We start from the raw sequence: 25,974 nt of genomic DNA on the forward strand, positions 1-25,974 counted from the left end.
TTCTGTCCACGTTGGTCACAGTGATTCAACTATTTTCATACTATGTCCAACGTAAAGTCACAGTTTGATCCACTACAGAGTGAAACATGCTGTCATATGAGGATGAGGATGGACAAAAAATTGTTCCCACACATATTTAAATGAGGCTCAGCTCAGGTCACTTTAAACTATTTATATTTAAAGGGGACATATCATGTTAAATCCACTTTTTTAGCCCTTAAATGCATTTTGTTGTATATTTAGAGTGCTTAGAAGTACAGAAAAAATCAAATTAGTCTCTTCAGGTGCTCCGTAGATATCTTTATATTCTGTTTTGCTCATGTTTTTCAATCTGTTTTGATTTTTCTATTCTCTATTACGTTTTTTGAACTATTACATCACAGTATTTGCAGCGGAACTGCCAAATTAAATCAACTCCAGGTCCAACACTTCGAGCAATCCGCCATTTTTATTTCTCGCTTTTATTTTGTAGTCCAAGCTCAAGGATGCAGAAGTTACGAGAGGATAAGTCAAAATGTTGGGTTGTTGGATGTAGTAACCCACACGCTTCATTACATCGTCTCCAGCATCAGAACCTTTTCAAAGTGCCTGGTTGAGTTTTATATTTCACATAAATGTACCCACATCTGTGGGTAAGGTCATTTCTGTGTGCGCGAAGCACTTCAAGGATGACTGCTTCATCAACCTCTGCCAGTATAAAGAAGGATTTGCCAAAAGACTTTGTCTGATTGAGGGTTCAATTCCTTCTATCTTTGGAGATGATGAACAGAGCACTTCGGTAAGCTGTAAATAACGCTAAAAAGTGTGTTGATAAGACGTCCCTGTCATTGTTTTGTTAGCATTAGCAGTTGCACCGTTTTCAGACTTCATATGTTAGCGCTGTGTGCTCGTTTAGACCCTTGATGATATGGCCTACGCGATTTAATTTAAGTCTAAAGTTTTCATTAGTCATTTCATTTTGCCGTTTTTGTCTTTGAAAAGACTATTAAAATGCATTTTGTGACGTTAGCTTGGCGCTAACCTCTGAATAAAAAGTTTCTGCGCTGCTACATAGCCGTATCTCTTCTATCCAACTAAAAAAATGGCCGAACAGGGTGGAGTTAAACCGAGTGTCACCTCTGCAACCTGGAGAGGGGGCGGGGTATGGAGTGTCTCATTTGCATTTAAAGAGACCGCACCAAAACGAGTTGCTCTCAGAAGCACATCAGAAAAGGGGTAGAAAAGGGGTGGAGCTATAATAATGAGGAATTCAGACCCAAGCATTGCAGTTCTGCTTTACAGTGGTATGAAAAAGTTTGGGCACCCTTGTAAATGTTCATGATTTTCCTTAATAAATAATTGGTTGTTTGGATAACAAATTCCAGTTAAATTTATCATATAGGAGACAAACACAGTGATATTTGAGAAGTGAAATAAAGTTTATTCGATTTACAGAAAGTGTGCTAGAATTATTTAAACAGAATTAGGCATGTGCATAAGTTTAGGCACCCTTGCATCTTATTGATTTTAATACTCTTAGCACTAATTATTGAACTCAAAATTGTTTTGGTAACCTCAGTGATCCTTGATCTCCATACACAGGTGAATCCAATCATGAGTCAGGGTATTTAAGTAGGAAAATTCTAGGTGTTTTCCTCTTTGCATCTTCTCTGATTAGTGGGAGCCTCAAAAACACCTCTCAAATGACCTGAAAACAAAGATAATTCAACATCATGGTTTAGGGGAGGGATACAAAAGCTATCCCAGCAATTTAAGCTTTCAGTTTCAACTGTGAGGAACATTGTGAGGAATTGGAAGACCACAGGCACAGTTCTAGTTAAGGCCCGAAGTGGAAGACCAAGAAAGATCTCCGAAAGGCAGCGGCGCAGGATGGTGAGAACAGTCACAGTCAACTCGCAGACCAGCTCCAAAGACCTACAAACATCAGCTTGCATGCAGATGGTGTTCACTGTGGCATCGTTCCACTATTCAGCGCACTTTACACAAGGAGATGCTGTATGGAAGAGTAATGCGGAAAAAGCCTTTTCTCTGCACACGCCACAAACGGGGTCGCTTGAGGTATGCTAAAGCACATTTGGACAAGCCAGCTTCATTTTGGAACAAGGTGCTGTGGACTGATGAACTAAAATAGAGTTATTTGGGCATAACCAGGGGCGTTATGCATGGCGGAAAAAGAACAACAGCATTCCAAGAAAAGCACTTGCTACCTACAGTAAAGTTGGGTGGTGGTTCCATCATGCTGTGGGGCTGTGTGTCCAGTGCAGGCAACTGGGAATCTTGTTAAAGTTGAGGGGCGCATGGATTCCTCTCAATATCAGCAGATTCTGGAGAACAATGTCCAGGAATCAGTGACAAAGTTTGAAGTTGCGCCGGGGCTGGATCTTTCAACAAGACAATGATCCTAAACACTGCTCAAAATCTACTAAGGCATTCATGCAGAGGAACAGTACAACATCCTGGAATGGCCGTCTCAGTCCCCAGACCTGAATATTATTGAAAATGTATGGTGTGCTTAAACGGGCGGTCCATGCTCGGAAACCATCAAACCTGACCTGAACTAGAGATGATCTGCAGAGAGAATGGTCCAAATACCTCCCACCAGAATCCAGACCCTAAGATCAAGGATCACTGAGGTTACCAAAACAATTTTGAGTTCCAATAATTAGTGCTAAGAGTATTAAAATCAATAAGATGCAAGGGTGCCTAAACTTATGCACATGCCTAATTCTGTTTAAATAATTCTAGCACACTTTCTGTAAATCGAATAAACTTTATTTCACTTCTCAAATATCACTGTGTTTGTCTCCTATATGATAAATTTAACTGGAATTTGTTATCCAAACAACCAATTATTTATTAAGGAAAATCATGAACATTTACAAGGGTGCCCAAACTTTTGCATACCACTGTATATAGACCACAACTGTATGATTTATATGTAAAAAGGAAGGATTTAAAACCATGATATGTCTCCTTTAAAACTGTGTATTATGGAAGCCAATAGTTCTGTTTTATTTCAAACATCCCTCTGTGTTAAAGCAGGACGCTCTGCGGCCGCGTTATTTCCTCATATGTACAGCATCTAACTCAGTCACGCTTTACAGTGATGATGATGACGCTGATGATGATGCTGATCAAGGAGAGAGATTTTAACTGTGAATCAGTCACACTGCAATAATCTGATCAAATCAACCTGTTACATTGTTTATCAATGAAGTCGTTTCAAATTAAAAGTGAACTTTATCATTTTCATGGATTTCAATAACATTGACAAGTGTTGGGAAAACTCACCGCCTCCTTTCTTTAAGCCCACCTTCATTCACACAGCAGCCTGGACTGGAGAATACACGTAGGAGAGAAGCACGTAACTGCAGGCGCGCAAAAAAGCGCAGTTGGGAGAATCGACCCCTTAGTGTTTAATGTACATTTTATATCCATTTAAGTGTGCCTAACATGGTAAGAGTGTGTTTTTTCTCCTAAGTTTTACCCTACAGCTATTAGCATGTGGCTAATCAGCAATAATTTATATTAAAATATTTGTTTGACCCTCTGATCCGAGGACCAAATGATCAAAATTCATGTCAACATTTAAAATATTGACCAATCTGTGCATTAATACAGAATAGAACAAAGAGTTTGTGTGTTTTCTAAGTTATTATGTTTATTTTCTTGTAACTTTTATATATTTTTGTTGATATTTTGTGTTTTTGGAGGGTAATTTTGTGTATCTTTGTTGCGGTTTGGTTATATTTTCCTGTTATTTTCTGTGTTTTTTTTGGTATTTTGTGTATTTTTTTGGTATTTTGTGTGTTATTGGAGCAACTTTGTGTATTCTTGCATGTTTTAGAATGTATTTTGTGTATTTTTCTGTTAATTTTATTGTCATATTGTGTATTTTGGAGTCATTTTTTTTGTATTTTTGTGTGTATTTTCTTGTCATTTCTGTTCATTTCCATTCTATATAATATAACAATTATATAATCGTTAGTTTGTCTGGTGTAAGCATCTTTATCATGTCATAACAGTGAAGTTATCTGTGGATCACAGGAGCCTGATGTAAATGTGAATAACATCCTGTCATTAATAAAGGCATGGATTGTTGCTTGTAAATAGAACTCAGTGATTTAGTAAAAACCATGTCTTTCTCCTTTTCTTTAGTGGGATTAAAGGTGACTCTTTAAAGAATACTTGATGCTGATTGCTGTTATTTCTCTGAGTGATTGGAGCTCTACGTCCTCTGATAATTTCTCATGGTCCTCTCCTCCTCTTCCTCCTCTCTTCTCCCCCTGCAGTGTCCATTTATTGACGAGTACATATTGGCTTTGCACAATAAAATAAGGAGTAAGCCTGTGGATTTCCCAGAAACGTGAGTTTATCTTCTGCTTCCTGCACTCTCTAATGCAGTGGTTCTCAACCACCAGGACCATCTATATGGGGGAATAAAGAGGAGAGCTTTGTGGAGCTCATCCATAAATGATGGTCCATTGTTCTATGAATCTGATGTAACCGCCTTTATTTATTTATCTGAATAATATTTACTGTTATCCAGGATGTTTAGTATTATTTGTGCCATAGTATATAGTCATCCTAAAGATGTAAATCCTTGTTTTAATCACAAATTAAATGGGTTAAAAGTGACCAGAAATGGTGGAAAAGGTGGTGAAATGCGATTTTAAAAACCCCAGAAACTGGTTAAAAGTTGCATATTAAAGTGGGCAAAAATGGACTGAAAAAGTGATAAAAAGGGTTCAGAATGTCAACATTGGCTTAAAAGTGGCAGAAAAAGCGAGAACAATTAGTTTAAACTGGCAAATACTGGACATGACAAATTGTGAATGTGGTTAAATTGGCAAAAATAAGCACGAAATATGGCGAAAAGAGGTTAAAAATGACAATAATGGGTCAACATATGCGACATTAGGTGGGAACATTAATGGAAAGGGTTTGAAAGTGCTGAAAATATCTTGAAAGTGGAAAAAATGCGCAGAAAAGGCATTGAAATTTGATGGCGAAGTGGCAGAAATGGGAGTAATGTAGTAAAAATGCATTAAAAGCAGCAAAAATATTTGATGAAAACAGGTTAAAATATGGCAAAGTTGATGTAGTTGCAGAAAAAGGGTAAAAACAAGCAAAAATGAGCTCAAATTGTTAAAAAGTTTCTTAGTTTCTTGAAGGCATCTGGCGACCCCCTCTCAGTGTCTCATGATCCCAAATGAGGTCCTGACCCAAGGTTGACAACACCTGCTCTAATGGAAGAAAAAATTAACATGCACATCAGTGTCGCTCGTTATCACAGACACACACACACACACACACACACACACACACACACACACACACACACACACACAAACACACACACAGCAGAGACTTTTGGCTCGTGGGTTACACAGAAATATGAACAATAAAGTCACACTGTTGTAGTAGTGAGAGAAAACAAAAGAGTGATGATGAAGCACATGCACAGTGTGTGTGTGTTCACATCCTGACTCGACTTCACAGTCCCAGTAGAACCATTAGCATCATAGTTCATTCCACTCACTGCTCACATAACGACTCACTGTGTGCCTGAGCTAATGATTGTTCCCCTCTATTATACTCCAATGTTTAACACTGGAATCATATCACCACCAATGCTTAGAAATATTGTATTAGTGCGAGAGATCGTCACGTGTGCCGTGGGAAATTATTCAATTTCACCTAATTGGTCAAAAAAATATTTTTGAATGCTAATAATTTATTGTCTACAATTATGTCGTTGTGCTGCCATGAGCCCCTCCCTGTCCCAAAGACCATCAGCTTCACAGCAACTGCAGGTCAGAGTGGACAGGAGACCCCCCTAGCTTAACTTGTGTTATTCATTAAAATCTTGTAAAAATTAACGAGTCAATAATAATAATTATTATATATATATAATTATGATTATTATTATTATGATTTGTTCATTTTTACAAGATTTTAATAAGATAAATATTGGTAATTGCACTTTTTATTCAAAAGAAGAAATATGAATGATCACAAAAAAATTTTTCTTTGTGTTTACACAAAAAAATAATAATCTTGTGTTATGCTCTGATTGGTCATTATTCTAAATGCTGACATAAATGTTGATCATGTGGCCCTTGGATCAGATACAATCACATGTTTGTGGCCCCCGCTGTGATAGAGTTGGTTTTATTGTTAATATAGGCTACAAAGTTTCATTTTTTTTTTAAAACATTTTTGTTTGGTGCTGTGCTTTGGAATTTTCTGCAATGAAAAGATGTGCCCTGGTTCAAAAAAGGTTGAAAAACACTATTAATATATCGATTCATTTCAAAGGAGTAGAGCAGACGTAGGCAACCTGTGGTTCTCAGTCTAATTAAGAGCAAATACAAAAAATAACTCCAAAACGGCAACAAAAATGTGCAAAATATACAAAATTACAACAAAAACAAACAAAACAACCGAAGTATTGTACACAAAAATGACAGAGAAATACACATATAATGACACAAAATACACAAAAGGGCTACAAAAACACACATCAATACACAAGATAACTCCAAAAACACACAAAAAGACAATTAAAACAACAACAAAAATGATAGAAATACAGAAATACATAAAATCACTTTCAAAACACACATAGATATACAAAAAGCTCCAAAAACACACAAAATGACAACAAGTACACACAAAACAACAAGAGTACACAAGAAAGACAGAGAACTATGTGCATGTGACACAAATTACCAAAAAAGGACTTCCAAAACCCACTCAGATACACAAGTTGACACCAAAAACACAAAAGGACAACAGAACAAAAACAAAACAACAAAAATACACAAAAATGACAGAGAAATACATAAAATGACTTCCCAAACACAAAAATGGGTTCAAAATAAGCAACACAAAACATCAACAAATATACAAAAAACAACAAAACATACAAACTTAGTTCTAAAAACACACATACAAACTTGATATTTATTGTCATGTGTTTTTAAGGCAGGACTCACCAACAGGTGAATCAAATCCTATTCATAAGCTTTTCATCAAAGCACCTGTGGGATTTATTTTGTCATACATGTTGGCAAACATAGTACTGTGCATAGAGCCATGAACCTCTGGAACAGCCTTGACGAAGAGACACAACAGTCAGATAATCTGAAACAATTTAAGGACAAAACGAGGAGTACATTTTTACACACATACAGATCTCAAGTCAACTCTTCATTGAACGCTACAGCCCGAGGAAATACGGAAGAAAAAGACTGTGAGGAGGAGTAACAACAGGAACAATGACTGCAGACGAGAACACATCACAAAAAAAAAAAAAAAAGGGAAGAAACGAGGTTGGATGTAAAATTATCTGTGTTCAAATTAGGGGACGGATCTGGATAAGCATAATGCTTTTTTCCGTCGCCCTTTCCGGCATGAAAAAGGACAAAAAAAGGACAAAAAAAAAAAAAAACAATGATGTGATTTTGCTCTGAATGTCAAATGAATTTCTGTGAATGCGACCATGTCGGAAATGAACTGAATAAATAAATAAATAAGAACATGGCTGTGTTATAAATGTCACACTCCGTCCACCTAGGTGTAACACTGCTCTCCCTTTTTATATCCTCCCTATAATAAAAGATTTGTTACTCTTCCTTTGGGAGGGCTGGTGATGGTCACAATTACTCAGTTAAATAAATCAATTTATTTTATTGCAATAACAAAACATGCATTGTTGTCTCATAATGATTGCACTTCTTGTAGTGTTGACCTTTGACAGCATGTACAGACAAGTAAAAAATGAATAAATAAATGTCACACTCTGTACTATATATATATATATATATATATACTGTGTCTACTTTATAGTATTAGTATGATTAGGATGATGAGCGTATCTCTGTTGATTCTCCACCTTTACTTTGAAAGTTCTGGAAACATTTTAAGTGAGAAAGTGACCAAGTATAATATCAACATGTGCTCATTTGATCCATAAAACTCACGGAAACACATTTCATTCACACATTTTGGAGATTTTTTAAAGATCCTCCATTGTGCTACTGACAAAACTTGCTGTTGATTACAAAACAAGAGCCATATTTACAAAAGTGTTAAAAACTAATGGAAGACAAGAAGAAATGCTTTTATTTTGAAAAGGAGATGTTTGATTTTTAGCTTGAAGCTGGTCCCAGGATGATTTTACATTCCGCTCCTAATGCATCATGGGACAGTTGAGTATGACTAGTGTACCCACAATGCATATTTAAAAAATGTCCCCATATAGTATACATCCAGGTATTTCTTGCATACTTTATTTTTCCATACTATCTAATGCAGGGGTGCTGGTGTCATGGTCTGAGTTCACATTGTACTGAGATTGTATATGCGCACACACGTGCACTACTGAAAAATTAATTTTTGCTTAAAAAAATGATTAATTTTTGTTTATTTTTGTTTTCAAAGTGAACCGACACATGTTCTATTTGTTTATTGGGTTATGTTATGGTTAGGGTTAGAATCTCAGTACGGAGGTAAACTCAGACCGGGACACCGGACTCCAGTCCTCGAGACTTTTAAATGTCTTCCTGCTCCAACACACCTGAATCAACTGACTGGCTCGTTTTCTGCTTCTGCAGAGCTTCATGACTACACATTGGTTTCAACCAGGTGTGTTGAAGCAGGGACACATCTACACACATTCTGCCAATGATGAATTGAGCTCCTGAAGGTTTAAAACTGAGCACGTATTGAATAGGCTGTGATTGATCACATGTTTTCACCCAAGGACAGTTTATTATGTTTGATCCCACTGTAATCCATCCTACAATTTGTTGTTTTGTTCATGAATAATGGCAGTTTGAATATTTTTCTTCATGAGCGAGGCTAAAAACACACGAAACAGCCTGTAAACTTTATGATGTGTCCTACTCACGTAGAGAAGTACTGTTACTTGATTTAAATTGTACTCAAGTAACATAAAATACTCAAGTACAAGTAAAAAACAGCTTAATTGAATAGTACTCAAAGTTAACTAGTAAACTTAAAATGGAAAAGTTCCAATTGTGCAACATTTGGAACCTAATTTATTTTCCACAAAAGCATCCGTTTAAAATAAAAGGTTTGTCAAAATGTAAATTAAAAAAAATAAATAAAAAATAACACCAATAAATGTAATTCAAAATATAAATAAATGATCTGGTTCTAAGTATAGCTACAGTTATGATCTCTAAAACATACTGTAATAGGTAGGGGTGGGAACCTCTGGGTACCTCACGATACGATACAATACGCGATACAAAGCTCACGATAACGATTACCTCACGATGTGACGATACTGCAATTATCGATATATTGGTTAGAAATCAATCTACGATAATCTATGACATAACAAGAAAAAAAAAGATTAAATGAAAAAATACAGTTTTTATTTTATATTTCTGAAAGACAATAAATTGAAAAAGTGTCTATGAACAGTGACACTATTTTAGTGCAACATTTCTGTAAATAAGTGTCAACATACCGATGTAAAATACGGTCTTTCTTACCAGTGACACCAGTATAGTGCAATATTCCAGTAAACAGTATATTGGTTCCTTCAACTAACAGTGACAATATTTCTGTGAAGACATACCTGCACTTTTTAGTGAAAAAAAAGAAAAGGTTTTAAAAAAAATGTAATAAAAATAAAAAAAAAAATAATAATAAAAAAAAAAAAAAAAAAAAACGATACTTAGCGGGAGCATATCTTTAATCGATCATGCGGATATATCGCTGTATCGAGATATCGTCACACTCCTAGTAAAAGGTAGAAACCACAACCTGAAGCCAATAAAGTGGCTTAGAGTTGATCAGAAATGACACGAATAAGAACTTATATATTATGTTCAATGTGAGACCATGAAAAAAAGCAGAATAATTCACTTAGTAACAGTTGGATGAAGAAATTTAACAAATTATTTTACTTCTTTTAAAATGTAAAGTACAAGTAAAATGACTGATTTAGAAGTCTAGTACCCATCAAAGCTACTCAAGTACAGTAATGTGAGTACTTGTAATCCATTACTTTCACCTCTGGTTCTAAATGCTGTGAAAGTCTTTCCTGATGATGATATTTGTGTGTTTTCCACAGACCAAAGGTCAGTGAGGAGCTGCAGACTCTGCTCTTACGGATGTTGGATAAAGACCCAGACACCAGGATCACCATCCCTGAGATTAAGGTAGAATGAAGCAGGTGTGAAGGCTCTGTGTACGACTGGGTTTGGTTCATTACACCTGTTAGAACTAAAAAGGTGTAACCATTGTTTTAGCAACCATTCCATTCAAATCATGATTCCTTATTGCAGATTAGATTCATGGATTATATCAGTTAATTTAGAAAAATTTGATCTAAAAAGACTCAGTGACTTGAAATCCATTCAGTAACTTTTTAGCCAAAATACTAATTCAACCAGTGTGACTGTAACATAAAAACCTGGATACTGTACAGTACAGGTGAGGTTTCATAGATTCCTGTTGGGAAATGTCTATAAATTAATTATGGACATAAACAAACAAGTAAATCAAACATTTAATGTCAAATGTATTCATATTTAATTGAAATAAAGTCCAACAATACTTCAGTTTAAATAAAGTATGTTAACTTTTCTGCTCTCATTTCCAGTAGTCAATACGTTTTCAATAAAAATACATATTAGGTTTACCTGACACTTCTGCTTGTTTTTTTATACAGAAAATAATACAATATTAATGTAAAAAATTAAGCGCAACCAACATCTGTTAAGGTTAAATCAAAGTTTTCTTTACAGTTTTCCCAAATTAATTTGAAAACATGCAATTCTTAATTTAATGTAAATAAGTAAGTCTTTATTTATAGAGTAAGTAAATAAGTAATCTTTATTTATAGAGTAAGTAAATAAGTCATCTTTATTTATAGAGTAAGTAAATAAGTCATATTTATTTATAGAGTAAGTAAATAAGTCATCTTTATTTATAGAGTAAATTAGTCATCTTTATTTATAGAGTACGTAAGTCATCTTTATTTATAGAGTAAGTAAGTCATCTTTATTTATAGAGTAAGTAAGTCATTTTTATTTATAGAGTAAGTAAGTAATCTTTTTTTATAGAGTAAATTAGTCATCTTTATTTATAGAGTAAGTAAGTCATCTTTATTTATAGAGTAAGTAAGTCATTTTTATTTATAGAGTACATAAGTAATCTTTATTTATAGAGTAAGTAAATTAGTAATCTTTATTTATAGAGTAAGTATGTAATCTTTATTTATAGAGTAAATAAGTAATCTTTATTTATAGAGTAAGTAAATTAGTAATCTTTATTTATAGAGTAAGTATGTAATCTTTATTTATAGAGTAAATAAGTAATCTTTATTTATAGAGTAAGTAAGTCATCTTTATTTATAGAGTAAGTAAGTCATTTTTATTTATAGAGTACATAAGTAATCTTTATTTATAGAGTAAGTAAATTAGTAATCTTTATTTATAGAGAAGTATGTAATCTTTATTTATAGAGTAAATAAGTAATCTTTATTTATAGAGTAAGTAAATTAGTAATCTTTATTTATAGAGTAAGTATGTAATCTTTATTTATAGAGTAATTAAATAAGTAATCTTTATTTATAGAGTAAGTAAGTAATCTTTATTTATAGAGCGCTTTCCACAAGTAAAAACCACAAACTGCTGTACAAACATTTCAGTATCATCCCATCTAAAGAAAACATAGAAGAACATTCACAAATAACATGGAAGACAAGAACGTGAGAATTGTGGGTTGCCTATGTAAATTATATACAAATATTTTAAGTGCCATAAAACACAGTGACTCTAAAAAAAATACTGTATATATGAATGTGTTGTTCTTTTAAAAATACTAGTAAAAATGTTCAGTGAAATGGTACCAAACTTTTGAGATTTTAGGTTGGTTCTTCTTCTGTTGCTCAGTTCTTCTTCACAGTGAAGCGACACTGAACCCAGCAGTTCATGTATGGCACTGCAGCAAAAATGAAGTAGAAAGCTGATTTTATCATGAATTTACAACATTCACTCAGTCATTGCCATTGACGTAATATTACGTCAATTGCGTTTTTTCACGCAAGTTGCTAGGATACACTGTGACGGAGTTCTTCTGTGAATATAAGGCTCTTCTGTTGATGTAGTGACCAACTGGCGCCCTAAAGGTGGCAGCAGTGCACCTGTAGATGATGGATTAGCCATGATGCTACCATTAGCTAAGGAGGAAGAAGCAGGGACGACGGAGATTATGGCGCAATGAAGTGATATTGACACAGAACATGAATAACACATTATTATTTTATTGAATGTATTGCAGCCGGTAGACTGGTAGCGCGGTGCCTCGCGCAGTGAGGGTGGAGAGGGGGGGGCAGCCCAAAAGGTGTTGTAATGACGTGACTCGAGCCTTTATCACAGTTTTACAGGCTTTAATGGAGGACGTAGTAACACGCCAAAAATAAACAAACACACAAAGAACCGTCTTACACCGTCATACACTGACACTACCGTAGGAACAGAATTGTTCACTAGTCTTTTCCCTGCTTACACCCGCCCTTTCCCCAGCCTACCAGCCAATCAATATTCAGAACACATGTAAACAAAGACACACATTGACCATGATGCCTTCTCAGCCATGGGAAATCTCAGCATCAGTTAACCACTGAATACACACAAGTGGAACATAACTAGAACATACAGTAGAACCCAGTCCGTTACAGTATGCAGACCAGACCTGACTGAAGCACGCTGTCATATATGTTCCCTGCGCTCCAGCAGCAAGTGAGGAATCAGCAAAATCAGCAAATAATATTCAGTGAATGTGAACACTGAACAACAAAACGCAACACCATCAATATCCCGTCCCACAACTAGCAGAAATCACTTTAGAAATGATACCACAACAGTATATTAGTGTTTTGTGTTTAATAAAAAAAAAAAGTTAAAAATGAAGCCCGACCCGACAGCTGAGCGGGAAAATGGACCAAGAATCTAAATACTTCAAAGTCACTGACAGATTTTTTTTAGGAAAAGCCTGTTTTCTCGGCTTTTTGCGTCTTAAACGTGGGTTGTGTAAAACTTGCCTCTATTCAACTGCTGATTACAGAAGAACGAAACTAGCTATCAACACATTTCTTTTTTCTGATGACAGTAGAGACTTTAATCTTTCAGAATCTGGTGTCAAATTTCAGATTGTCATAGTACAAATTATGCTGTGGGTTTTTAAACATCAGTCAAAATGCTCTAAAACAGCTGCCACTGAGGGGGGTAGAAATTCTGAAAATGGCTGGCACTGAATGGGTTAAATGATGCGTTGATGCACATTTTTGTAATCAACATTATCAATTATGTTACTAATAAGTTTTGCGTTATTGTATATGTCTATGTTTATGTATATGTTTATGCATATTATTGTGGTTGGTGCGAATCTTGAGACGGTTTTTTTCTTTTGCCCCCCCTGGCAAGAATCTCAAACACCGCCTATGGTTTTGGTGTGTGCGTGTGTGTGTACGTGCGGTGTGTGTACGTGCGTGTGTGTGTACGTGCGTGCATGTGTGTGTGTGTGTGTGTGTGCGTGTGTGTAAGCGTAGACAGACCAGTGGGTGACCCAAGGGGGCTCCCAGCCTCTACCCCTGGAGGAGGAACACTGCTCAGTGGTGGAGGTGACGGAGGAGGACGTCCAGAACTCAGTCAAGTTTGTTCCCAGCCTGTCAGCAGTGGTAAGAACATAAACACTTTTTAACACTTTGACTTAAAGTTTGACTGAACACTAAATACTCCTCAGGTTTCAATAAGGTTTCAATTTATATATATATATATTATATATTATATATATATTATATATATTTTCTTTTTTTAAAAGCACACATGGTGGAAAACTTTTATCATCACTCTTTAAAAGCAGAGATGAGCAACTTTTATCAGTTAGCCACAAAAATGATGATGATCAACATTAATGTCAGCATTTAGAATAATGATCAATCAGAGCAGTATTATCAGCATTAATACTGTTTTTGTGTTTTAGTATTTTTTTTATTCCATTTTTGTATGTTGTGTTGTACATGTTCTTGTTTTGTGTGTTTTTTGTGTTGTCTTGGCATGTGTGTTTTTTGATTTGTTTTAGTGTTTTTTTTTGGTCATGTTTTTATTGTCACTGTGTATTTTTGAAGTCATTTTGTGCATTTTAATAGTCATTGTCATTTTTGTGTTTTTCTGCCATTTTGAGTATTTCTATCCCCCACCACAAAGTGAACGAAGTGAAAAAGAGGGATAAAGTCTGTCTGAGTTAAAAGGGACAGCTTAGAAACTGTTTATGATAGGATAACCACATCTGTTGTGTGGCTTCAGGGTATCAGTACCTTGATGGAGTTTGAAAATGAGAAGCGCGCAATTATTTGTTCCGGAGTTATTACCCTTATTATTATTATATTATAGTGATAGTTACCTTTTATTTTTCCATTGGTAAAAGTGGTGCTGCAGGCTAAACTGTGCTGGGGGGGGTGGTGCATTTTGAAGGGTGGGTCCAGACCCCTCAGCTTACCTCAACGCAAAAACTCACTTGTCCGCCAGCAGGTGGCGCTATAACCAAGGTCAACGCGTTTTGGCCTATGACTCCCACGCTGTATGTCGCACATTCAAAAACTTCATATCCACGGATTCCCTCAATAACACTGAATCTCCTGAGATTGGCCACGCCTATTTCCGTCTATAACCGCGAAAACTGGAAAACCTACTTTTTTAACTACTCCTTGAGTTTTGTCCAATCAGCGTGAAACTTGGCATGTAGAGTCTTCAGTTGGGCCTGAGTAAAGTTTTTTAGCTAGCTATAAAATTTGAATAATGTTGGCCACTAGGTGGTGCTGCAAATATGAGACATTTATATCTCTTAAATGGCAAGACTGATTTTCACCAAACTTGATGGGTATGACCCTGGGTCACTCCTGAGGCCATATCTTGAAGTTAGTCACTATTGGTCAAAGTGGGTGTGGCTTATTGCAACATAAACAACAAACATTTATTTCAGCTGAAGTATTATGTTGAGGGTATATATAGAAGAGCACACAGATCACTCGTACCAAAAAGTACAAAAATAATGCAAACACATTTTGGCCTGTAACTTTCACATTTTAAATCACATCTTCATAAACTTTATCTCCATGTGTTCACTAGAGTCGCATCTTCTTACATAGGCCACGCCCACTCCCACGGCCTATTGGTCTTTGTAAGTCACCACACATCAAAAACCTACTTTTTCAAATTTTTGCTACTCCAAACAATGTGCTAGGCCTTCTGCTGAGTCAGTATCATTAATGTCTTTGCATGGATAAGTCTGTTTCTTCATACGTCAGTTGTTCAAGTTCCTAATGCTGAAGTTTGCATAATTTCGTTTTTTTTCCAGATCTTTATCTTCCTATCAGCTTCAGTAGCAGCTCTTGCATGCTAGAATCTTGCATGTTGTCACATTTATTTGCACTGGGGGGGATGTTGATGATTATGTCTTTTTGTTGGATTTAAATTACAAAAATAGCACCAGTTGCCCATATGTCTTAGAGCAAGCGTATTGTTTGTGCGTTTTTTTGTGTATTGATTTTGTGTGTTTTGAGAGTCGTTTGAGTGTATTTTTGGTCATTCAGTGTGTAATTTTGTCCATTTTGATTCCAGTTTTTTGTATTTTTATGTCATTTTAGGGAAGTTTTGGAGTCATTGGGTGTGTTTTAATTGTCATATTGTGTGTTTTTCCAGTCACATTATTTGTTTTGAGTCATTTTGTGCATTTTTATTGTCTCTGTGATTTTTTTTGTTTTTTATTTTTATTTTTGTTTTGTGTTACTTGAGTCATTTTGTGTATTTCTATTGCCATATTATGTTATTGAAATCATAGTGTGTGTTTTTGAAGTCATTATGTGTATTTTAATTGTCGTTTTGTATTATTTGAGTCATGGTGTGTGTTTTTAGAGTCAGTTTGTGTATATGTATTGTCATATTGTGTGTTTTTCAGTTTTATTTGTTTTTGCAGTCATTTAGTGTGTTTTTTTTTTTTGTCGTTTTGGGTATTTTTAGATTTTTTTTACAAAGTTAGACCAAAAGCCACCAGTTTTCATGTCTGTCTGAGGCCAATCTCTGTGTTTGTGTGTGTTTTTATTCAGATCTTGGTGAAAGCCATGCTGAGGAAGCGTTCATTCAGCAATCCCTTTGAGTGTCCGAGCAGACGTGAGGAGCGCTCCATGTCTGCACCTGGCAGTCTGCTCATGTAAGCCTCTCCTCATCCTCATCCTCATCCTCATCCCACTCTCACCTCATCCATGAAGGTGAACTCACACCTGTTTTGTGTTGCAGCTGCATCAGCTTAACAAGCAGTCGCTCCCTTTGTGTTGCCATAGCACCATAGTTAATTCATTCTAACTGCTTCGTTCACTCTCACTCTGGACTGTGACCTTAGATTTTCTCCTGCTTACGTTTCAGAGCCACACCTTGTTTATTTGTGTGATTTCATGTATATAAGCAACATAAATAAACCAGAGTTAATGTGATCTGAGGCTTTAGCAGAGCTGACAACTTCCAGACATGAGTAATGGACTCTAGAACTTAACTCAATACTGCCCCCTGCTGGTCACTATAAACACTCATTTAGTGATGTTGTTATTGGAGACATTATCTAAACCCAATGATTAAAAATAAGCCTCCACTGGTTTTAGAAATTTGTCCTGAAAGTGTTTAATGTACTTATTAGAAGATCTTTGCTTAGAAAAAATAAATGAAACGCACCATTTTCATTTTATTGTCTTTTAAACAGTCTGTGATCCGCCGTCATAAATGCAGCAAAGCATCATGGGTCGGTAAACACAATCAATAGAAGCTAAACCACTACACGTCATCAACCCATGATGCTTTGCGGCAATTCATGATGGCAGAGAAACTATAAATGTTACAGAAAATCTTGATAATTGTGGTGCATATTGATGAATTTCCTTAAGCACAGATTTTGTGATGCAGAGATGTGTATGATTCAAGCACCACACTATCAACATTCATTGTAACATCAGTATGAAGAATAATGACAGTATTAGCATTAATACAGGAAAGAATAAAAGGTTTGTGTTTTTCTTGTTGTTTTTTTTTCTTAATTTTTGGATTTTTATTGCTGTTTTTTGTGTTTTGGGAGTCATTTTATATATCATTTTTTATTTTTTGCATTTTTGGATATAGTTTTGTGGACATTTTGCAATTTTGTCTTATTTTGATATGTATATTTTTTTGTAATTTTTGTGTATAATTGTCGTAATTTTGTGTATTTTTCTGTAAATTTGTATGTTTTTGAAGTTATTTTGTGCATCTACTTTGTGGGCGACGCAAAATTAGACCGAGGGCCTCATGTGGCCCTGGGCCACCTTTTTCCCACGTCTGTTCTAACAAATACATTTGGAAGTTTTTAGGCCAAACTTGGTGAAACGCCTCTTAAATGTATGTGTATGTTTATAAATGAATATGTTTCAGTTATTTTTGTGTATAATTGTTGTCATGTATGTTTTTGTTGTCATTCTGTTTATTTTTCTCTTCATTTTTGTATATTTTTGTTGCTGTTTTGTGTGTTTTTGGAGTCATTTTATAAATATTTCTTCATTTCATTTTGTGCATTTATTTAACTAACTTTTTTGTGGATGTTGTGTAATTTTGTTGATGTGTTGTATATTTTTCAGTTATTTTTATGTATAATTGTTGTCCTTTTGTGTATTTTTCTGTAAATGTGTATGTTTTTGCAGTTATTTTTTGCATCTACTTTGTGAGCCACACAAAATTAGACAGAGGGCCTCATGTGGCCCCCGGGCAACAAAAACGTTTTTAATCCAAACTTGGTCAAACGCTTGTTAAACGTATGTGTATATGTATATAAATGTATATTTTTCAGTTATTTTGTGTATAATTGTTGTCTAAAATATACATTTATAAGTTTTTAGGCCAAACATGATCAAACAGTGGATATTCCTTCCTTTAAAGCGTCTATAATTAAATGGCTGTCAGCAGCTGTGGTCCTCTTCATGGTGGAAGCTATAGAACAAATTAAACCAGATGAGAAATCCACTTTTGATAAAAGGAGGAACATTTATTTATTCATAGCTGGTGGAGTAGTCGACTAATCATCTGGTTATTGTTTTCCTGCTCACAAAAGAATGAAAAGTAGGAAAATCACAAAGCCGATGCCTTGATTGTGTCTGAAGTGACGCCAAACATTATGAATCCATCTTTTCTAACTGAGGAGCTTCAGCACATTAAAATGTGCTGTATGTGCACGTCTGCATGGATCTGTTATTGTGCTTTTTATTTGATTATAATACAAACACATAAAGCCAAGGCATCCTAAAATAGCAGCAACACAGTATAAGAGCAGAGAGTAAGAACTAAAATAAATATAAATACTAACATAGGATAATAGTGCAAAAACATTTAGACATACATCATTAGAAAAATAACAACAATAGCAGAAATTGAGGAATCGTACCAATGTACCAACACTCATAGACGTAAAGAGTTCTGATACTGAAGTAGACGAACTGTTACTTGATTGAAATTATACTCAAGTACATGTACAAGTTAGTCATACATAAAATACTCAAACACAAGGAAAAAGTAGCTCAATTAAATAGAACTCAAAGTAAAAGTTACTAGTTATTTTCACCTATACGTTTATTTTTGATAATAAATCTTGCCACGGTTCCCTTACATACAGTAACCATCACATGTAGAAACTTATAAAGGAAAAGACCAAATCTTGCACAAATAGAATTTAATTTATTTTCCACAAAGACATATGTATGAAATAAAAGGTTTGTCAAAATGTACAATTATTTAAAAATAAAATAACACCAATGAATTCAATTCAAAATACATGTAAATAAATGATCTGGTTCTAATTATAGATACATTTATGAACTCTAAAACTGAGGAAATAACCTCCATTTAATGCTGTTTTGGCGCCGTGCATTAATTGTTGTCTGGTCATTTAATTTTTTGTAGTTTCAGAATGTCTGTTAATCATTTTATAACAAATAATAATAATTCACTCAGTAACAGTTGGGTGTAGAAATGTATTTAATTACTTTACATATTTTATAATGTCCTTAAGTAGGGATGTAACGACTAATCGTATGGCAGTTAAAAATCGATTCATAGGTATCACATCGATACACTGAAAATTGAATCGCAGTACTTTTTTATCTTTCTCTTGTCCAGAAGTGTTGGCGGCGGGCGGAATCTGCTACTACTTTCTTTCTGGCCGCCTCCTACTCTTAAACATGTTCATAAATGATTTCTTACCCCTTTAGCATCGAAAGAATATTTGTAATATTACGTGAATATCTGTAAAAGTCAGGTTCTTCTATTAGCTCCGTCTGCTAGCATAGCATCTCTTCTTCACTACAAGATATCTGCATGCCAACTGACCACTGGGTTACCAGCGCCCTCTGCTGGTCCAAACAAATATCTGAGTGTAATGACTTTTTTTTTTAAAAGTCCAATTGTTAAGGCACAAAATACATTTTCAGTTGCACTTTTAAAAGAAAAAAAGAACTATTATGCAGTTTTGCATTTTTATTATAGAACCAGAATTTAAATTAATAGGCTTCTTCTTCATTTGTATTATTTCTTTATTCATTTCATTCAAGATTTATTTTTAGTTAAATTGCATTGTTTTGAATAGTTTATCAAGGGATTCTTTTGCCAATGAAAAATAAAAATAAAATAGTACAGTATTTTTCCCCCCAAAAAAATAAAGGAATATTTTTCAGTCATCATATGTCAACATTCCCATTTTGTAAAATAAATCGTGAGAGAATCATATCGTGAACCCAGTATCGTGAATCGAATCGTATCGGGAGTTGAGTGAATCGTTACATCCCTATCCTTAAGTGATCTGATTTATAAATATGCTCAAAAAAGTATGATGTGTATATATATATATATATATATATATATATTTATATATATGATATAAAAACAACTCAATTACAGTAACGTGAGTAATTGTAATCCATTACTTTCACCTCTGCCAATAGGTTAACTGGTTAAATGTAACTAGTGTAATTAACCAAACCAAGGACAAAGAAATGAGTCAGTGAGTGATCACAATCATACAATAATAATAATAATAATAATAATAAAGGATGAATATGAACTTATATACAAATAGTGCAGTTAATATTGTTGTCTGTTGACAACATGAATGATATGATGGATCCATAACAATGGCTGATTATTTACTATAATGTGTTTCTTATTTTAGAAAAAGTATATGGTTCATATTAAGATGTGATCAGAATGTTATAGAATCAAATCAAAGTATCTATAGCAGGGTCATCAACATGGTGCCCGTGGGCCCCTGGTAGCCCGCATGGACCAAGTGAGGGGCCCTCAGCAGCTGTAGTCACCAATGAGCTCAGTCTATAATCTGATTAACTTTCCAGTATTCAAACTCACAAAAATGAATAAATATGGCAGATGTAGTTATTATTTAGTATAGTTAAATATTGCTGCACGTGGTCACGTCTTCGTATCAAATTAACCATCTTTAAATGTTTATTTTCACTTAAACATTGTGACCAGTATATGTATATGATATATATCAGTGGTTCTCTACTACCTCATTTCTCTTATTACTGAATCCAAGTCCCCTTAGAAAACTATTAAAAACATCCATAGATCATAATGATGGAATGAACTAGTGATAACACACATTTTAAAATCTTATTTTGTAAATAAGTGGAAGGAAACAGTATTTAATGCAGTGGTTACCAACCTTTTTTGGGTCGTGACATCACACTATACCAGGGGTCTAAAACCTTTACTCTCAAAGGAACCATTTGGTCTAATCTCACATGGATTAAAGTCCTTCCAGGGCTGAAAAATACCTTCTCAGTGAAGACAATACAGTGTATAAAACTCTATACAGTTAAAATTCTGTCAAATAATGTTTGATTTATTTACTTTGATCATGTGAATGACAACTTAAAAACAGTTTAGAATAAGATCAAATAAATTAACATCAAGAAATAACAACTAAACAGTTTCTTCCATCTTCATATTCTCACGTATCTCAGTTTACATGAAAACAATGTTATATAAAGAAGATTTTTTTTTTAGTTTATGTATTTGAAAGGCGACAAAAAGTAACTTAAATTTGATAACACATGTTCATGTGATCAACACATGCTAATTGCTCATTTCTTGCTACACATAAAGCATGTATATTTAACCTGTACATTGGTGGTTAAATGAATCTGTTCCCACACAATTAAAATCTTTATTTTCCTCCACAATAGTGTTTGTGTTGGTTTAGTTATTTTACCAGGGATTTAAAACTTAAGGTTAGCCACAGGTGCAGGAAAGTTGATGGTCTGTAGATGTTGCAGGAGGTGAAGTAGGAATGTGCTGAGTCATTGCACAACGTGATTTTTTATCTAAACAAATTGTTACATGTTGATTTTATTTGTCATTAATAGCTTAAAAACTATTTATTTCAATAGTTTTTTAAAAGCCATAGGGAGCCATTGTAAAAGAGTCAAAGAGCCACATGAGGCCGCAGAGCCGCAGGTTGCAGACCCCTGCACTATACAGTACCTATGAAGTATCTGACAGTTTCAGAAAGGTTGGAGACCCCTGCACTATACAGTACCTATGAAGTATCTGACAGTTTCAGAAAGGTTGCAGACCCCTGCACTATAGATTCTACGAGGGGGTGAACGCTATGCTTGGATTGTTCATCAGAAACGTCTCTTTAAAGTCTGTAAGTTTTATTCTGTGTAACGTTGCGCTCCCATTGGTCTGTGACTCCATCCTGGTCCATCACTCTGTCTGAGGAGACGTGGCATGGCTCCGCCCTCTCACCTCTGACCTCTCCATCTTCTCTCCTACTTCTGCTGCAGGGACTCGTGGCCCTTCAGGCCCTCTTTAAAACTCCACCCCTCACTCAGGTAACGATGCAGCGTCTGTCCATGCTAACATCTGTCCTCCTCCATGTGTCCCTGCTGCTGCTGTCAGTGATCCAGCGTCCTGTCCCGTGTGTGTGTGCGCGTGTGTGTGTGTGTTCTTCTCCTAATTCATCAATCGTTGGTTTGTTGTGTTTAGAAAGAGCAGCACAGGAGACGGGCCGAGGGAAGGAGAGCTGGAGGACCTGCATGAAGACGAGCCGTCCTTCTGAGATCAGCAGATGAAACACACACTTTGACTTCTTTCATTCACACAAAGAGAAGCAGTGATGCGTCTGATCTCCGTCCCCGTGGAGCACGTCTGCACTGACTGTGGTTAGTTTGATCAAACAGGTCCACCTCGTCCTTTTGACTCCAGAGAAACCATCATGTGTGACGTGTGTACTTCTTTCTCCTCGCACACTTCCGCATGTAAACCACTGCTCGTCGCTAAGGGTTCCTCTGTGTTGTTGTCTTTTATTTTGAAACTCTGCACTTCCCTTTGCTGACCTCTGTTTAATGTGAAGTGCTGTGTCCTCCTGTGTTGTGTGTGACTTCCTGTTCGTCATCATGGGTTCAATGCTGAGCTTCTGTGACAGTGAATGTGAAAAATGAATGGAACATGTGGGTCATTCCATGATATTTCAACAAATGGCTTATGCACTTTGGTCTCAAAAAAGTCTGAAATGTTTATCAATTGTTCCATAATTATTCAATAGGCATGCTGTACATTTTTAGTTTGATCAGATTAACACTTTTTGTCCTTATTTTTTTTCATTTTCAGCTTCCAATATCTCAGGAACTACATCACATATGAAATTGAAATGTGGTATATTAATACAGCTCCACCTACTCTCTCAGAATATATAAAAATATCTGCTATACATTCTACCTGGTGGACATGCCAGCCCCTCAAACGTTTGTGTGTGTTTGGGTCTGGAACATGTCTTAGCATACGCCTCAGCTCCCTGTAATGTGATCAGCTTAGAGCTATGAACATAGACTGTTCACATCACTAATGATTAGTCACATATATGCATTGGTTCTTGGGTGACATGCTATTGAAATCCAAAAAAAAAGAAAAAAAAGTTTGACTATTTGCATTGGCCCATAACTTCATGTGGGAATGTAAGAAAAAATCTGATCTTCTTCTATATGCGACTTCTCTGTTTTTATTTTGGCCATTGTAGCTTACCTCTGTGTCTTATAATCATTTATTATTTATTCGTTTTTCCACTAGTAAACATAAAAAATATAAAAAAACATTGCATCAGAAAAAAAAATATATTTTTGAAAACATTAATATTTATTATGAAAACATTTCTCATGTTCTACATTTTTTTTTTATTAGGGGGGTTCCTTAAAAAAATACATTTATATTTATATATATATATATAAATATATATTCAATATCATTATCATAACCTTTTTGAGACCGAAGTGAGTGGGATGTCCTGATAATGTGTGTAAGTGACATGTATTGACCCGTGTGTGTGTGTGTGTGTGTGTGTGTGTTTATTGTGACTTTAGATATTGTATTTGTTAAATGGTTGATTGGGGGAAGTTGGATTTGCTTTGGACTTTGTGTGTAAACAACAAGAGGATAAAGTTGTGACTGGATGGATTATGATTATGAAACATTCATGGTTGGTGAGTAAACTGATGAACATCTGTAGTATTACGTTAAAACCAGCTGGAATATGAAGTACTGTCATGGTAAATGATTTATGTATTTAGTTTCTGGCCCATAGAGTGAATGTATGAATGAAAGTGAATGTATGTGTGAGATACAGTAGGTCTTATAATGGACTGGTTTCCAGTTCAAGGTGCACACTGGGCTCTAAGGAACAAAAAGAAATCATCTCCTTTCTTCTAATTGAAGAATATCCTCAAATAAAAGCCATTGATGGATAAAAAAGATGCATACGTTTCAGTACGAGGCCCTTCTTCCTCCTGTAGAAATGATAAATAGTGGTTCAATCACATCCATAATGATCCCAAAGTGTTGCCATATATGTAAACAATCCAGTTTGTTGTTATTGTATCAAATCTATGAAGTGTCTAAATGATTTTAGTTGAGGGGGCCACCAAGATCCAGTTCAGTCTCAAATGGACCAAACCACAGTTGGTGTAATCTGTACACATGTAAACAACTGTATATATAGATTTCAGGTTTAATACCTGTAGTTATTTACAAAATGACTCATGCAAATGTGTCCAAATTATGAAGTAATGTTTAAGATGTTTGTGCCTCACTGTTTTTAGATTTTAACATTCTATGTAATTTAAAAGTCATTGTCATTAATTAATGTCAACGTAAAGACATACAGTATAAACTATTACATACACTATGTAAAAAGACAGATTTTTTTTCTCACTGTGTGACATGAAATCAGAATAAACTTCTCCTGTTTTAGGTCAAGTAGGATTTTAAAAATTATTTCTATTTGCTTATTATCAAAATATTAAGCGAATACATTTTTTTAATGACTTTTTGTAGTTTATATACACATTATGCCTTTTTTATGCCTTCTGATAGGTTAACTGGCATCATGTGAGTTCATTCGAGACACACCTGTGTGTATGTGTTTTAAGGCACACCTGAAACACTCTACGTCGTTGTGTTAAAGTCAAAAGACCTCAGGAAGTGAATTGTGGACTTACACAAGTTTGGTTGATCCTTGGACGGCTGAGGTGCCACGTTCATCTGTTCCAACAATTATACAAAAGTAGAAACACCATGAGAATGTCCAGACATCATAACGTGCATACAGTAGGTCCAAAATGTATTTAAAAAAAGGTTTTAAATGCATTACAAAAATTCTTCTCTCAATATTCTGACATTTAGCAATAGAAATTATTTTTAAAACCCTACTTGACCTAAAACAAGAGAAGTTTATTCTGATTTCATGTCATACAGTGATACTTTTTTTAATATGTCTGTATACAAAGTGTAGGTAATAATCTGGTTTCCACTGTATGTGGTAAAATGTTTCCACCGATGAGGTGATTGTTTGCACCGGCATTTGGTTTTTCATTTGTTTGTTTGTTTGTTTGTTTGTTGTTTGTTTGTTGTTTGTTTGTTTGTTTACAGGATTAGGTTAAAAGTACTTAAGATAGATGTCACACAATGGAAGAGTCCATTTCATTTTAAAGGGGATCTGGATCAATATACTGATTCTGGATCAGTTTAAAAAAATCAATAAAACCCTATCTTTTGTCATTGGAGAAATTTCAAAAATTCCTATCTTGGTTTGTAATTAACCAATTTTAATGAAATTTGGCTCAGTCAAATTTAATAAAAATTGGTCGATTACCTCAAAGTTTCATCGATATCGGATCATGATTGGGCATTTCATCTCAATTAGTTGATGCTAATCCATTTGTACCTACTGTATGTTTATTAATGGGGATAATGTGAATGATCATAGTTCCATGATCAGGATCATTGATCCAGATAACTGACAAAGAACAGATTTGGTGTTTGACTCTGACTGCTCTTGTTTCCTTCATAAAAATGCTTGAATTAATCTGGTTTGGTCCATTTGATATCAAACTTGGTTAAATGTTGCCTCTGAGATAAATATGAATTTTACAATGAGAAAAAGAATCATCCCACAGGCTGAATTGGATGAGCTTGCGTGCTGGATCTGGCCCGCTGGCCTCGAGTTTGACACAAGTTCTTTAAAGCAGTGGTTCTCAAACTTTTTTGGCTCAAGTCCCCCTTTCTCTTATTTCTAACTCCAAGTCCCCCCTTTGTCCAACTAGAAAACTATTTAAAAACCACTATAGATCATAATGATAGAATGAATGAGTGATAACACACATTTTAAAGAATCACATTTTATAAATAACAATGAAACCGTATTTAGTGCAGTGATTGGATCGTGACCCCATTTGATATCAGGAATTTTTTTTTTTTTTCTAGAATAAGTTTTTGATCATTTTTTAGCTTTTTTTTACTGAATTTTAGTTGAACTAAATTGATATATTACATATATAGATAGTGA

General features: G+C 34.9%; 1 protein-coding gene across 3 annotated transcripts in view; it reads left to right on the top strand.

The window, feature by feature from the left end:
* The window catches only part of LOC114476186 (calcium/calmodulin-dependent protein kinase kinase 1-like), a 134,190-nt gene extending 111,895 nt beyond the window's left edge, over positions 1–22,295 (top strand). The window contains exons 12-17 of one of the 3 annotated variants that reach the window (XM_028467524.1): positions 4,293–4,366; positions 10,115–10,202; positions 13,598–13,726; positions 16,154–16,257; positions 21,923–21,970; positions 22,125–22,295. In XM_028467524.1, coding sequence (XP_028323325.1) covers positions 4,293–4,366; positions 10,115–10,202; positions 13,598–13,726; positions 16,154–16,257; positions 21,923–21,970; positions 22,125–22,197 — 516 coding nt within the window. In that variant the 3' untranslated portion in view covers positions 22,198–22,295. Of the gene's footprint in view, positions 1–4,292; positions 4,367–10,114; positions 10,203–13,597; positions 13,727–16,153; positions 16,316–21,922; positions 21,971–22,124 lie in introns of all 3 variants that reach the window. The other 2 variants (XR_003675542.1, XM_028467525.1) reach the window with 2 other exon arrangements.
* The last annotated feature ends 3,679 nt before the right edge of the window (positions 22,296–25,974 follow it).

This window comes from Gouania willdenowi, chromosome 14 (genome assembly GCF_900634775.1).
Source record: "Gouania willdenowi chromosome 14, fGouWil2.1, whole genome shotgun sequence".
Lineage (NCBI taxonomy): Eukaryota > Metazoa > Chordata > Actinopteri > Blenniiformes > Gobiesocidae > Gouania > Gouania willdenowi.